The 14,131-nt window shown below is 42.8% G+C and overlaps 3 protein-coding genes across 3 annotated transcripts in view; 2 read left to right on the plus strand and 1 right to left on the minus strand.

The window, feature by feature from the left end:
- Positions 1 to 1,944: 1,944 nt before the first annotated feature.
- Positions 1,945 to 6,274, plus strand: LOC108026150 (nuclear exosome regulator NRDE2). Its single transcript, XM_017096887.3, has 2 exons — positions 1,945 to 2,923; positions 3,923 to 6,274. The coding sequence occupies exons 1-2, from the start codon at positions 2,189 to 2,191 to the stop codon at positions 6,167 to 6,169; spliced, it is 2,982 nt and encodes a 993-aa protein (XP_016952376.1). The 5' UTR covers positions 1,945 to 2,188; the 3' UTR covers positions 6,170 to 6,274.
- A 2,884-nt stretch (positions 6,275 to 9,158) lies between these two features.
- Positions 9,159 to 14,131, plus strand: part of LOC108026161 (uncharacterized) — a 36,149-nt gene continuing 31,176 nt past the window's right edge. The window contains exon 1 of the mRNA XM_050888334.1: positions 9,159 to 9,715. The gene's annotated coding sequence lies outside the window, so the exon portion shown is untranslated. The remainder of the gene's footprint in view (positions 9,716 to 14,131) is intronic.
- Positions 10,684 to 11,608, minus strand: LOC127010920 (uncharacterized). Its single transcript, XM_050886762.1, has 2 exons — positions 11,199 to 11,608; positions 10,684 to 11,111 (listed from the first exon to the last, which is right to left on the minus strand). Exons 1-2 carry the CDS (start codon positions 11,325 to 11,327, stop codon positions 10,884 to 10,886), a joined length of 357 nt encoding a protein of 118 aa, XP_050742719.1. The 5' UTR covers positions 11,328 to 11,608; the 3' UTR covers positions 10,684 to 10,883.

Below are 14,131 nucleotides of genomic sequence, written 5' to 3' on the forward strand. Positions count from 1 at the left end.
GGCGATGGCAAATGATTGCCACTTGAGGTGTAAACGAGCGCATTTTACAGCGTCTTTGAGATGTTCAAAAAAATGTATAAGGACGTGTATAAAAAATAAAATAAAATGGAAAAATATGAAAAAAGCGAAGCACTGCTGCGTGAGAGCGGAAAAATATCCAGCTAAAATCACTGCCACGCTCCCCTTGAATTCGTTATCGAGATATGCATAAAGCTTAAGCTGCAAATCGATTGACATTAAGCATTATTATTCCCTGATATCATGTGTGCCATATCCAGTACACTCGTGGTCACGCAATTAAGTCAGCTATTTTTCGATTGAAAATTCTATGCTCACTATATTTAATTAATATTAAATATTACCAGCAAGGTAATCATCAATTATGTAGTTTTGTTTGGAATATACTGTTTAAAAGACTACGATTGACTTATTTTTGTGATCACAGTTGTAAGTGCTTTAAGCGAATTATAAACAAATATGTCCTGTGGATTTCAAACACATGTTTGTTTACCGATTCAAGGAGAAGTTTGCTAACTTGGGGGAAAAGCTGTTTACAAATAGTAAAATAAACTACGTTACGAATTTTTATTAAATAATTCATTGCATTATATATAATAGTGTCTAGCTTTAATCGCATAATTTAATTTAAAATATTGAAAAAAATGTTTGAAATTAATTTTTATAAATAATTGAATAATATTATTTGCCATCCTTATGGTAAACTATTTGTAGGCCTTAAATCAGTCTTTATGTTAGGTTTACAATCAGTCTTTAAACTATTTTAAAAGCTAGGTATGTTTTAAAATAGTTAGGTAAATAAATAAAAATATGAATATTGTATGATAAAATGCGAATTGGGAATCCAGCAATATGTATTTGTTCATATATTGCGCAGCTTTGGGAATATTTGCGACTCACTGGCAACAACACCTAAAATACCGCCAAAAAAAAAAACTATTTCGCGGGCAAATGAAATCGTATACTGGAGTCTTAAAGCGCTCGGTCTAATGAGTTTCAAACGAATCAGTATATATTGCGAATAATTTACTTTTAATGGGTCAGTCCGAAATGTGGGGGATATTTATCAGTTTTTTTGTACGTAAACACCGCTCATTTTACATACTTATGTACGTTTATGTGTGGTTGTATTTCGTATAACTTCGTTTTTGGTGCTACTCGCCCATCTATATGAATATAGCTTCGTATTTTAGGGGTTTTTGGGTGGGCGGGATATCCTAGAAAGTGTTAGTCACGTCGAAAAATTCAAAACTCACAAACTCTGACCCTGCATGGTTGCTGACGTTGCTAGATGGTCTCCAAAAGTGGAGACATTGCTTAAGCTCTGGAAATTAGTGATTTTAATTTCCGCTTTTTCCAGTAATAAAAAATATTTGAAATTTATAAGAAAAAGAAAATATAGTAGGAGCTCATAGAACTTAGTTCACTTAATTATCCAAGCCGGAGAGCAGATTATTTCGATAAATTAAATTGTTCTAAGAATAGGTTGCCTTAAGACCTACATAAAGTTTGTAAACTCAGGTTTTTGCGGTATGATTAATAAAAGAATATCACTAATTTTATTTGTAAACCTAACTGCAAATTGATTAGGCAACTTTAATACGACTTAGACATATACATATGTACATATATAGTTACAAGTGTCATCTACATCTTTGGTACTTCTTAATGTATAATTTTTTTGATGCATCAATCACAAAAGAAAACATGAGCGTTTAAAACGGTAAAGTCAGTTAAATTTATTTATTTGTTGCATTTTACTCAACGCGCGGGGAATCCCCAAAAATTTGAAAACTAGAAAGGTGTCTTCACTAAACGTAGTGGGGTCACGGCTATGACAGGTTGCTGAGCTCGCTAACTGCCCAATGCCAGTGTTAATCGTTATCGGCACAGCTGTTTCTGCCGATAGGCCTGACCAAATACTGATATCGATTGCCGGCTACAAAACATAAACAAACTTTGATTTAATTTAATTTAATTCGTTATAAACATGCCTGTAAAGTAGCCACACTCTGATACTTCACTTTGGTATCCTCGTGCACTGTTGTGCCATTTAAATTGTATACAAATACAATACGACAAGGGCTCCGACACAGAATCAACTGCCAAAACACAACAAAGCCTATAAGACAACAAATATCTCCGTAAAAAAGTTAACTTATTGCCGAGCATGTCTCTTTTTCCCGCCTATGGCGGTGGCCAGTCCTCGGAGGCTGTAAGTGCCAAGGAGCCGGAGGAGGCGGCAGCAACAACAAGCGCGGATTGGCGAAACAACGAGAGCTACCTCACAAAACCCATGTCCGAGGGGGCTGCAGCCACTTTGGAACCGAATCCAGACACCGTCACGACCAGCGACGAATCCTCCTCCGCCGAGGAGGAGGATAAGCCAGTCCCCGAGGCCGAGGAGCTGCCAAGGGCTAAGCCACTGGAGTTCGATGCCAGAGATGAGTTCTTTGTGGACAAGAAGAGCAACTCGTCCCTCAGAAGCATTTCCACTCTGTCCAAACCCGCACAACCACTGTACAAAATCAGGATGAGCCGTCTCCGGGATCCGCACATTAATCCACGCTATTCGGCGACTCGCTCCAAGTTGTCCTCCTCCGCGAAGAGCAGTCGCTACACCAGGAAACCCCTGGACTTCGATGCTCTCGCCTCAGAGCCTACTCTCCGGATCCAGGAGCAGCTCATCCAGACCAAGGCGCTCGCCCAGCAGCAACCACAGGTGCTGGACCACTGGCTGCAGCTGCAGCGGCTCATCAATTTTAATGTGTACAAGGCCAACCGGCTGGCGGTGGCGGAGGAGGAGCTTCGCACCCTCGAAACAGCCCTGGAGCACCATCCCTCCAACGAGCGCATCCTACGGCTCTACTCGGACATAGCCAACGCCACCTACCCGGCCAGCGAGGTAATTCTTCAACACATCTTTGCATTTTGGGGATATATTTATTTATTTGAGACTGGGTCGGTTTGTATTAACATAATCTAGGGACTATTATAAACTATACCGATAAGGAAACTATTTCTCAAAAAAAAAACTATAAAGCCACGAAATTTCTCAGCAACATTCGTACTATTATGGTTGATATGTATATAGAAATTTTAAAAGCTGCAAAAAAAATGTTTCCAAATTTATTGTGTTCTTAAAATTACGACTAACCGCTATAAAATATCAGCAAAAGAAAACAGTTTAGTTTGTCAAAAAATTTAAGCATCCATTCAATACTAATCTTTGTATCTTGAAGAGCTACAAATAATCTTCAATATTTTTTCAAAGTCTTTAACATTTTTCACCAACTAATCAAAACAAACCAAAAACTAAATTAATATTGTAGGATTATACAGAATTTACTAAATAAATACTCTTGCAGGTGGTATCAGTTAATAATATTATCATTCAATTCACATATTATTATAATTGTATCTAGAAGTGGAACAATTATTATCAATATTATAGCTTTGTTGGTTTTGCTGATTTTCTCGTCTGCTTTACTCACGCCCACAGCTGTCTAGCGCCCATAATATAATTGCAAAAATTGTTCAAATCGAACCATTAGTTAAAAAGTTATAAATAAATCCAGTGTGCCACGTGGAAAACAGCCGATTTGGTGCAGGCATATCTCCATCTCCTTCGCACTACTTTTTTGTTTTAATTTCAACGGTTTTAGGAGAAAATATGAAACAAATTCATTTATTTATATTTAATTTTATAAATTTTTAGTAAAAAGATTTTTAAATATAGCTTAGAGATTCGTTTGTTGAATCATTTACATTATTGAAAACCTCCGATGGGATAATATTTCAGATGCGTTTGTCTCGATTGTATATTTTAGTTAGGTTGGAATATGAAATTCAGGAGGTCGGAAACTTTCTATAATTCACTTATCAATGTTTCCAAATTCGTTAGGTCGCTGCTCGCTTTGAGAAAATGCTGGAGAAGAACCCATTCGAGTACACCCTGTGGACTTCCCTAATCATGGTCACCCAGGGCAACATGGCGCGTTGCACTGTGCCGGCCGTGCTCCGGATCTACGAGACCAGCATGCGCAGGATGCAGGTGGGACACACCGATGAGATCAGCCGGAAGTTCGCCACCGTGGACACGGATCGCATCATGCTGAAGCTGTTCCACAACTGTGTGCTGTTCCTGCGCCAATCGGGCAACATGAACAAGATGTTTGCCCTGCTCCGCCTGACAATGGAGTTGAACTTCCCGGGACTGACTGTGGACTGCTTGGAGGCTTGTACTGCGAACGAAAAACTATTGATTGAGTACGAGGAGCTGGTGCTGCATTCGGGAATGCCCATGCCGGAGATCTGGACGCGAGTGGAGCGACTGCGGCAGGCCTACTGCTATCTGCCCTATCCGCAGTTGGTGCCTTCGGCCGAGGATCAGGTGGAGAGAGGTCTGGACAGCCAACGATGCATCTACAGCGACGACGTTGTGCCCTACGCGCATGCCCTTAAGTCGCCGGAGAATCGCTTGCACCTGCTACTCCTCATTGTCCAGCACACGAAGATGCCCCTGGTTCGCAGCTCCTGCCTGGCCGCCAAACTCAATCCCTGCATCGACGAGTTCGGCGAGTCCGAGGCCATTGAGATGCTGTTCGCCGGCTTGGCCGACAGACACTCCTATGTCATGCCCTCATCCAGAAATGTTGGCTTCCACGCAGCTCTGATAAACTTGGCCAAGGAGATGAGCGTTACGCCCAGCTTCATGCCGCACTTTATGGGCCACGAACTGTATGGGGCCACCGTCAGCGGGCTGCTGCTCAAATGCTGCGAAGCCTTCGGCGCGGAGGAGAGCAAGCGCCGGGTGTTCCTGCTCTTGTGGCTGAGATTCCAGCGACTCCTTGTGGTGCTGAACAAACTGATGGGCAAGCTGACCAAGGCCCATTTGAAGGAGACACGCGATCGGATTCGCAACCAGATGCGTTTACCGGAGAATCGAGGGGTCCTGCGTTTCTACACGGAGTTGGCCATGTGCGAGTTCGAGGGCCTAGAGCAGGGCGATGATGACAGTCGGGTCTTCGACATATTTCGCAAGATCATCGCCGCCGAATCGGAGTCGGGCAGCCAGTTCACTTGTCCGGACCTGATGCATGCCTATTTGGTTTGTGCCGAGATGCTGATACAACGGAGTCGAAGGGACGAGGCAGTCCAAGTGCTCAGCTGCCTGTCTGCGGGCCAACATGTGGGTGCAGGGACAACCAATGGAATTAAGGCTTGCCTGGAGAGAGGACTGGAGCTGTTGAAGGAGGAGGTGAAAGTCCTGGACACACTGCCAGCTGAGATGCCCTTGGAGGAGTACTTCCTGCCCAACAAACTGCTCATCCTGTTGCGCGCTACCTGCTTGCTGGGCATGCTGGACTATCGCTACTCGGAGGTGGAAAGCACGTTTGATGAGTTGCTGCAGGACCAACTGGGGCCGGAGGCCGCACACGTCAGCGAACGGCGGCGCTTCCTCCGCGAGCAGGTCTTGGAGATTAGGATCCTTCAGCTGCAGTTGCCCATTCCCCCGCCTGGCGAGGTGGAGAAAGTGTACCTTGAGAAGAGGAGAAGCAATCGCCAGGCGCTCGGATACGTGTTGCTGAAGCAGCTAGTGGATCGCGGACTCCACGAGTTCCCGCGCAACATGATGATGCTCCAGACTTGGGCCGGATTCCATACGATGATGTGGCACAAGCAGCGCGCGCGCCTTATCCGCACCAAGGCGGGCATTGTGTCCCTGCTGCACTTGGTCATTGCCGCCAACAGTCGCTTTGCGAATGCAGGCGACGAGGATCCGCTCCTGGGCGCCAGAGAGCCCTACATCCAGGCGGCGGTGCGCAATCGCTTGCTCAGCATGTTCGAGACCTTTCTCGCGACCAACCAGAACCGCTCGGAGATCGAGGCGGAGCAGTACCGCGTGCTGCGCCGCAACTCGATCTACTGGCGCCTGTACCTGAAGTGCCTGTCCGACACGCGGACCAGCTTCGAGCGCAGCAAGCACGTCCTGCTGACGGCCATCGACGAGTGTCCCTGGGACAAGGCCCTGCTGATGGAGGGCGGCACTGTGCTGCCCAACGAGCTGCCGTTCCTGCAGGACCTCATGACCGAGAAGGAGCTGCGCATGTACGCTCTGCCCGAGGAGCTGGACATCTTGCGCAACTAGCCACCCGACTGTTTCTACAATTTGTACTGTGAATGTATTTTGTTACCCAACCTGGTTTAGTTTAACTAGTGTAATTAAAATTGATACGCCGATCAACAGATCTTATTCAGCTTCAGTACTGGCCTATCACAATTGGCCCACTAACGGGCTTCGATTGGGCGATTAAATGACTGATATTCAAAAATTCGCCATTCTGGTAAACGTCTGATTGTGCCGAAAAAATTTACACCACTTTATCACTCGCAGCTTCGCGGGGAATCACTCGGGCAGTTGCATATCGAAGGCTGAGATTGGCTCGACTCCACCTTCTTGCCACTTCGCCAGCCGTCGAGCGATGCGCTTTGTTGTGTTTATTATTTTGATTGTGTTATCGCGAGATAAACCGAAGGGAACTCAAAGCGCCGAGATGTACACCTGAGGTGGCACCGGTAGCACCGGTTTTAAAATTTGTTTCTCTTATCTGGGAGCTTTTTTTAAAATCAATATTAATATTTTTTCAACTGGCATATTTATAGTATGTGTTCAACATTTCAAAATAAATTTTTTTTAAAATCAATCCAACATTTTATTAAATTTTCATATATTTTTATATGCCTTTTATATGCCTAAAATAAGAAATATATTTTCATCTATTTTACAGAATATATTTTAAAAAGTGTTTTAAGTTCTTCACAACACACAATTTTTTCTAACTGTTGAATTATCCCTAAAAATTACATTTTTTTTTTGATTTAGGTTAAATAAAAATTATTGTTAAGAGTAATTTATTTATTTTTTAATTTCAATTTTAACAGGATAGTTACCGCTGCAGCAGGATCTTTTGATTAAAACACTTATTTGAAAAAAAGTTTTGAAATAAGCGTATTTTAACTAAAAAGATAATTTATGTTTTAAGCTTAAAACCGAGCAATTATATTTTTTTTACAAGTTAAACTTAAAAACTCGTTCCCTAAATTAAACAGAATTTTGGTTAAAATTTTTTAAACAGTGCTATTTTTATGCGAGACCTGCTCTGGTGACCGCGACTGTGGCCGGGAGGCGTGAGTGCGAGCGAGACGGCTGTCGACTTATCGCTCGTCTCGAATGTTGCGTATGCGCCCCGTCTGCCCAGCCACTTTGGACTCCTTGTGCGTTACTGTTGCTCTTCGGAAAAGCGTGGCGGGCGGCGCTGGATGGGGGAAATTGGGGGTGAAAAGCTCCGCTCGCCAAAACGCATCGAAAGCTGTCTGAGCGAGCGTCCTGGCCGCCGTCCGTCCGCCCGTCCGCCCATCCGCCGACGTCTTGGCCACCGGGGGCTTTGGACCGGGCCTCGTCGGTGGCAGTCGGTCGGCATCTGTCCAAGTCCCACGACGCGTCGTCGCTCCGCATCGGCCGTTGCTGCAGTGGAAGCGGCCCATCTTGGCCAAGTGGCGCCTCCGTAGTCCCTAGTCTTATGGCGGCGGAGTCTGAGTCTCCGTCTCCCGCCGAGGTTTCCCAGGCGCTCCAGCCCGTGTCCAGTTCCTAGGTTAGTGAGACGAGCTCCCGACTAATCGGGCCCAAGATATAGCTGCGTATATATCCCTGTTCCCACACAACAACCGAGAGTGTTTCGTTTCGCTGGCGAGTGTTATTTTTTTGAGAGTGCCCCCCAAGTATGCGTGTGTGAGTGCCTCTCCGGCTGTGTGTGCCTAGGTGCCTGTGTGGTGGTGTAGAGAAGCAGCTAGAAGAGGCAGCATTGTGTAAGACGCCAGCGTCAAGTTCATAGACTAAACAGCGGCACACTGTCGCGCCTCTGCCCCCAGAAAAAGCTCCCCGAGAGCGGAGGCGAGCGAGCGCCGAGCGCCAAGTCTCTCTCGGCGGGGTGCACTGGGAGAAAATACGGGAAGGCCCATTTCTCTGGACTTATATCTAGGGGCTTAGGAGGTGCAATAAAGTATGCTATGAACAACGCAGCAATATTTCTTTGCAAAGTATAGCACACTTTAAGTGGCCTTTACACTTTAAATAAATATTTGTTATTTCTGTGGTGGATTGATTAGTGCCATAAGAGTCTCTATGAAGATAGAAATATATAAATACTTAAAATATACAAATTGCTTCCTTTAAACAGTCTTATTCCTAAATAATAATCACTAGAAAGCAATATACAGAAAATAAACCTTTTAAAGACACAATAGGTAGAAAAAATTCTTATTTATTCTACCATTTAATGTCCTATGCATATTCCTATCTTTTTCCACATTATATTTTTTAAGTAATATTATAGTTTCTATACCTACAAAGCATAGCCCTCTCTGGAGAATAGTACAATTCTTTGAAAGGTTTTTAGTACATGATAAACCATAATCGTTTTGAAAATGTCGCAGCCAATCTTAGTGTATTACTTTAAATAGTGCATAGATGTATACCACAATATATTTCAAATGTAAAATAAATATTTATACTATTATAAGACTAGTTTTAGGTGCTATTTGTAAAAGTTTCAGATCTTGAGATGATTTTTTAGTCTCCAAGTGTATAATTGTTGCTAATATTAATGTATGACTTATAGATGAAGCGCAGAAGTATGCTATAGTTTTTTGTAATGCAAAATATGTATTTCTGTTTACCTAGTCTGCTTTTAGGCGCTTTTTGTTAGGTCTCAAAATCTTGCCAAAATTCTCCGAAAATATTTGTTTCAAATCTACTTTTCGCGCTGTGCACCGAGTGAGCATGAACTCGCCGAGGGTTTCCCGGCCGGAAACCTTAGTCAAGGTCTCGCCAGCTTTCCGTCGCAGGTTGTTGCTGCCCTCTCGCTCGCTCCCGCCGCCGCTGGCCGCCGCGCTCTGTCTCCGTCCCGCTCGCTCGCTCCGGCCCAAGCTTTTATTGTCGGGCAGCGGGAGCGAGCGGCGTCGGCAGCAGCTTTTCGGGCAGCTGATTCGCCGCTCGGCTCTCCGCTGCCGGGGCTCTGCCGCCGCCGCTGCTCCGCTGGTCTGGCTGATTAGTTTAGTTTGTGATTTCAATATATGTAATTAATTTTTGTTTCTGTAGCGGTTCGGACGGACGCTCCGCGACGCTCGCTTGGCCCGCCGCTCGGTTCGCTTGGTCGCCGTTTAGCTGTTTCGCTGCTCCGCCATTTGCCGTTGGCCGCTTCGCCTGCCGTCGCCGTCGCCGTCGTTGTTGCCGTTGCCGTTGCCGTTTCTTATTTATTATTATTTTTTATTTTCACCCGTGGCCGTGTCCGTGTGTTGGTTGGCCCTGTACGTGTGAGCGCCAGCGGTCTCCTTCTCTTGGCCTGCCTCTTCCGTGGGCTCCGCCGCTGCTAAAATGCAAAGAACACGCTCGAGAAACGTAAATGGCGCCGCGCTAACGAATGGAATTGGAATATCAAACAGTGCCCCCCAAAGCCCCATATAAAAAAATGAAATAAAAATACAAAAAGCAGCAATACAACAAGCAACAAACAAACTTCGCTCGGCCCCTGCGCTTTTTTTTCGGGTGTGTGTTGTGTGCCAGTGCTTGTGCTTTTGTGTAAAAAGTTTGGAACAACAGCCTAAACGCGGTCGAGAAGAATTATTATAAGCGAAGGTATACGACGGTGACCTTAATGAAATCACACAATATAGTATTACCTAAAATGTTCCATTGCGTCTTATAGTATACGAGTTTTGGGGAAAAAACGTTTTAAAAACGTTGGAGAACTCTGGTTGGAGTACTAGGGCTGTGGTGTAGCATTGGTGTGTTGTTGTCCTACAGAACCAATGTTAGCCTAGTGTTTAACTAGTCTTGGTGTGTTTGGAGTTCCGTATTGGCATACTTTATTTGAGTTCCGATGTTGTTGTTGAGATATTTGCCTTATAAGGTTGCGGTATTGGAGTACTAATGGTGGTGAACCGTTGTTGGGTTTCCGATGAACTAACATTGGCACTCCGATTGACAAATTAGTCTGTTGATGATGGTGCATTATTAAATTGTTTCTTGAAATCAGGTAGTTGTAGACTACCAATATTTATGTACCTATGTTATAACGTCGAAATATCAGCCTTGTAGGGATTGGGCTTTGAGTACTGATGTTGGTGAAACGTTGTTGGGTTTTTGTAAAACTTAAGTTGGACCTCAAACTTCAAGATTATTCTGTTGATGATGGTGTATTATTAGGTATATATTTGTGATGATATAAGGTAGTTTCAGACTACGTTGGAATATCAGGTATATAAGTTTTGAGTACTTTGGAGTACTAATGGCGTTGAACCGCTTTTGGATTTTTTAATACCTAAAGTGCTCATAATGGAAGTTTTTTTTTTAATTAACTTAAGTTTTATATGATATGTAGATGTGGAATGTCCCTGTCCTGAAGGTAGTTTTAGACTCAGTTGGAATGGTGGTGAACAGTTCAGAACTTAAGATTTTATTGTTGACGATGGTGCTTTAATAAACTTAAGTTTTGTACGATATGATGTAGAAAGCCCCTATATCTTTGTGCTGAAATCAGCGGCGCGTGCGCGCATTTTTGCGCGATCGAAACCCGAGAACGATTCCGTTTTTGTTGACTTGGGAAAAGTTTCGATTTACGAAAAGCATTCCCACTGTCTGTGTTTGTCATCCTCCGAAAATCTGCTTAGCCAACATTAACGCTCGCCCGGCCACAAACACCAGCACACACATGCCAAAGCCGAAGCGACACAATCAATGAGGCAAGACAAAAAAATTAACATATTAATGAATTTCCAGTTTCTTTTTTCGGTTTATTTAATTTTTAATAAACAAAAAACCGAAGCCAGAACGCGAGCTCCGAGTCTATCGACTGCGGAGTACCCAGAGCGTCCCGAGAGATAGGCATAGATATAGCCGAGCTCCAGATCTGCGGCTCGAGATCAACGGATTGCGATGAATATAGATGATATGGGGGTGATATGGGCAGGGGCCTTAGCCTCCCTTGAACCGGCCGAGTGCGCGGCATAAAACAAAAAGACACAGACGTGGGCTTTGGATGGTAATAACAATAAAAGTAAATATAAATAGCCCATCATAGCATCAGACATTTTTTGGCAACAATCTTTCAATGATTTACCAGTTCCGAGTTCCGATCAATAAAAATGTTTTTCGGTTTTTTCTTTCCAAATTTTTGGTTGTTGTTGTCGGCGCTCTCAAGGTTTTCTTTGCTGTTGCCGATGATGATGATGATTTTCGTGTGCTCCATTCGTATTATTTTCTCTGTTACTTTTTGGTCTTGGGCTTTGTTTTGTTTTATGTTCGATAATTAATTTCTACGTCGCCTGCTGATGTTGGCAGTTCAATTGCGTCGGCAGAGCGGCAAGTGTTTCAGATGCGGCTTACTACATTTAAATATAGAAATCATACAAGTTGTGGAGACAAATTTCGAACATTCCAAGACACATGGGCACTTGTTGGGCACAATTTTTTGCAGATTATAAAATATATATGAACAGGTTTTGGGTCGCGTTATTTGTTTTGAATTATCTCGGTGTGTGTAACCCCATATCGTTTGAGATGTCTGGTTATTTTTTAAAGACAATCAAATATTCTGGCCATTTGCTGGGGCGTTTTTTGTTTTATATTTTTACGAGTTTTTATATGTAAACATATTTATACGGTTTTTTATAATTTGTTTTCCTTGTCGCTTTCATGAAATTTTTTGCTGACGTCGCGTCTAAGAGCGGTCGTTTAGCGGAGCGTCGAACGCCGAGCGCTGAGCGCCGAGCGGCGAGCGTCGAGCGGGCCAGCAGAAGCGGTAGAGTCGCCGAGAGAAGCGAAAAAGCTCGCCGCGGGAATGTGGGCGACGGCGGGTTAAGCGGCGGCGCCGGAAAGAGAGGGGTTAAGACGCTCGAAAGCTGCTGTGGAACAAGGAAAGCCGATGTTGTGCTCCAAGCGGACCTGAGCAGCGGCCGTTGATAACCTAACCTAGACAATAAGCACGGCGACCCCCCCTCAAAAAACCAAGGCCCTCGCCCTGAGTAACTGGGAAAAAATAAATAAATATTTAAATTCTAATTTAATATGTCATTTCTGGCAATCAATTGCCATTGGCCGAATATCCATGAAAATTTAATATTTTTGTGGGTCTAGAACCCAGTATCAAGTACTTTTTGGTACCAAGATTGCATATTTCATTAGCTGTGGAAGCAAATACTTATTATTTTTCAAATGCCACCTTGCGCGCACACAGATTTCTATTATTACATTTATCAATTCAAAATACATTGTAAGCGATCCGCCCATAAACTAAGGGCCAAGAATGCGGACTGCCAAAACACAGGTTTATCGATAAATCGAATCTTAATTGGTGGCGAATTTAGCATGCCTGATTGGAAGGCATACGGCGGCGGAGATAGCTTGACGCCATCTTAGGCCGGCATGCTAATTAAATCCATTTGGTTTAGATCACCTCCACTCGCGGCGGCTCGCAGGGCGTATGCGCGATATTTGAGGTTCCGCATTACGCATACGCCCCGTGGCCACGCATAAAGGGAACACTTCAGAGTACTCCATAAAGCATTACGCTCTCGAAGATATTTAACGATAACCTCTTTCTACTAGTCTCATACAGGGCTTTCGCCTACCCCAAAGGTTAGAATAGTTTTATTTCACATACAGATTAGCAGCACAAATATAATCAGCTCCGAAGCTCTGCACTTCATTGTGACAAATAGTTATTTAAATTTTGTGTACTATTTTGCTTGTCAGAGCTTTCTCTGCCTTTCCTCCCGGCCTTGTGTATGTTTCGTTTAATATTTATGGCCAGCTATTTATTTACTCTTCACATTTGCCAAGCAAACTAATATGGCTCTGTGCTCTGATGGGAATAGTTTTTGCATAGTCTACGATTATATTGTTATGGAATGTTATGCAAAGTGCACTAGCAAATCTTTGTAGAACGTGCTCCGACGGCCACGTTCTTCCCGCCCCCTTTCTTCTGCCCGAGCCGAGCGCTCTTTCTTCAGCGGCTGCTCTCGCTCCTCGAGTGCTCGGCTATTTTTGGTTTCTGCGACAACTTTTTGCCAGCCACCACCTGATGTCGACGTCAGCTTTTGGGCCAGGTCGAAACAGCAGCGTTTGTTTGTTATTTTATAAAGCCGCTTTTTTCTCTGCGGGCAGAATTGTTTTTCTCACCTTTTCTAGACACTTCTGAGCTGATTAAAATACATTTTTCAAACCAAAACAATTTTTACTAAGTTTATAAAATATAAGTCTATTGCAAATAATATATTACAAATTATCATATTTAATTTTCTTCTGTTATCCATGCTTTAAAAATTATTTTCGTATCCACAAATTGTTTAACTAAAGCGATAAAATGTACCTAGAAGTCAAGTGCGATATGGAATACAGCTGTTCATAAAACTATATAAAATATACAATTTGATAAGAAACTTAGAAAAAAGTAGTAGGAACAATTTGGTTTATGTTCATTCTTGATAAAACCAAAAACAAATTTGTAATAATATTTTTTGTAACATTTGTTATCTTTAAAACATTTTTACAAAATATATCATTTTCAGTTTATCAGAATTTTGATCAGAAAGAAAGTTACAATTTTTTTATATTAGTTTATATTTATTTTTTTATTAAAAAACATTATGTAAATGTTAAAGTTACTTATTTAAAAATATACTTCTTTCCTATCAAAGAGAAAAATGGTTAAAGAAAATATTAAACAAAAAACCCAACCAGACAGCTCTTAGTGACTAAGAAAATATTTTTTTTTAATTTATTTAATAATAAATAATCCTCATGTTCTCGCTACCCCAAAACGTCAGCACTGCTCAATATTATTTCCCTCTGTATTGAAGTGGCAGAGCCGTCTTATATTTTGTGTAACCGCAGACCCTAGAAGTAGTGTCAAGTTCAAGCAAATGTGTACCAGCACAATCTGATACCTGAGAAATATATTTGGACTTACATATATTTTTCGTAAAACTGATAAGGCAGGGGGAGAAGTGTCCCACACTCAATGCAGTTCATTCATTATCATACCGAGAATTC

Source organism: Drosophila biarmipes, chromosome X, assembly GCF_025231255.1.
Source record: "Drosophila biarmipes strain raj3 chromosome X, RU_DBia_V1.1, whole genome shotgun sequence".
Lineage (NCBI taxonomy): Eukaryota > Metazoa > Arthropoda > Insecta > Diptera > Drosophilidae > Drosophila > Drosophila biarmipes.

Excerpts from the sequence above, each read along its gene's own strand:
- LOC108026150 (XM_017096887.3), top strand. The coding sequence starts at position 2,189 with ATGTCTCTTTTTCCCGCCTATGGCGGTGGCCAGTCCTCGGAGGCTGTA. Across the intron at positions 2,924-3,922 it reads CCACCTACCCGGCCAGCGAG|GTCGCTGCTCGCTTTGAGAA; the intron begins GTAATTCTTCAA and ends CAAATTCGTTAG.
- LOC127010920 (XM_050886762.1), bottom strand. The coding sequence starts at position 11,327 with ATGGAGCACACGAAAATCATCATCATCATCGGCAACAGCAAAGAAAAC. Across the intron at positions 11,112-11,198 it reads TTGATCGGAACTCGGAACTG|CCCACGTCTGTGTCTTTTTG; the intron begins GTAAATCATTGA and ends TACCATCCAAAG.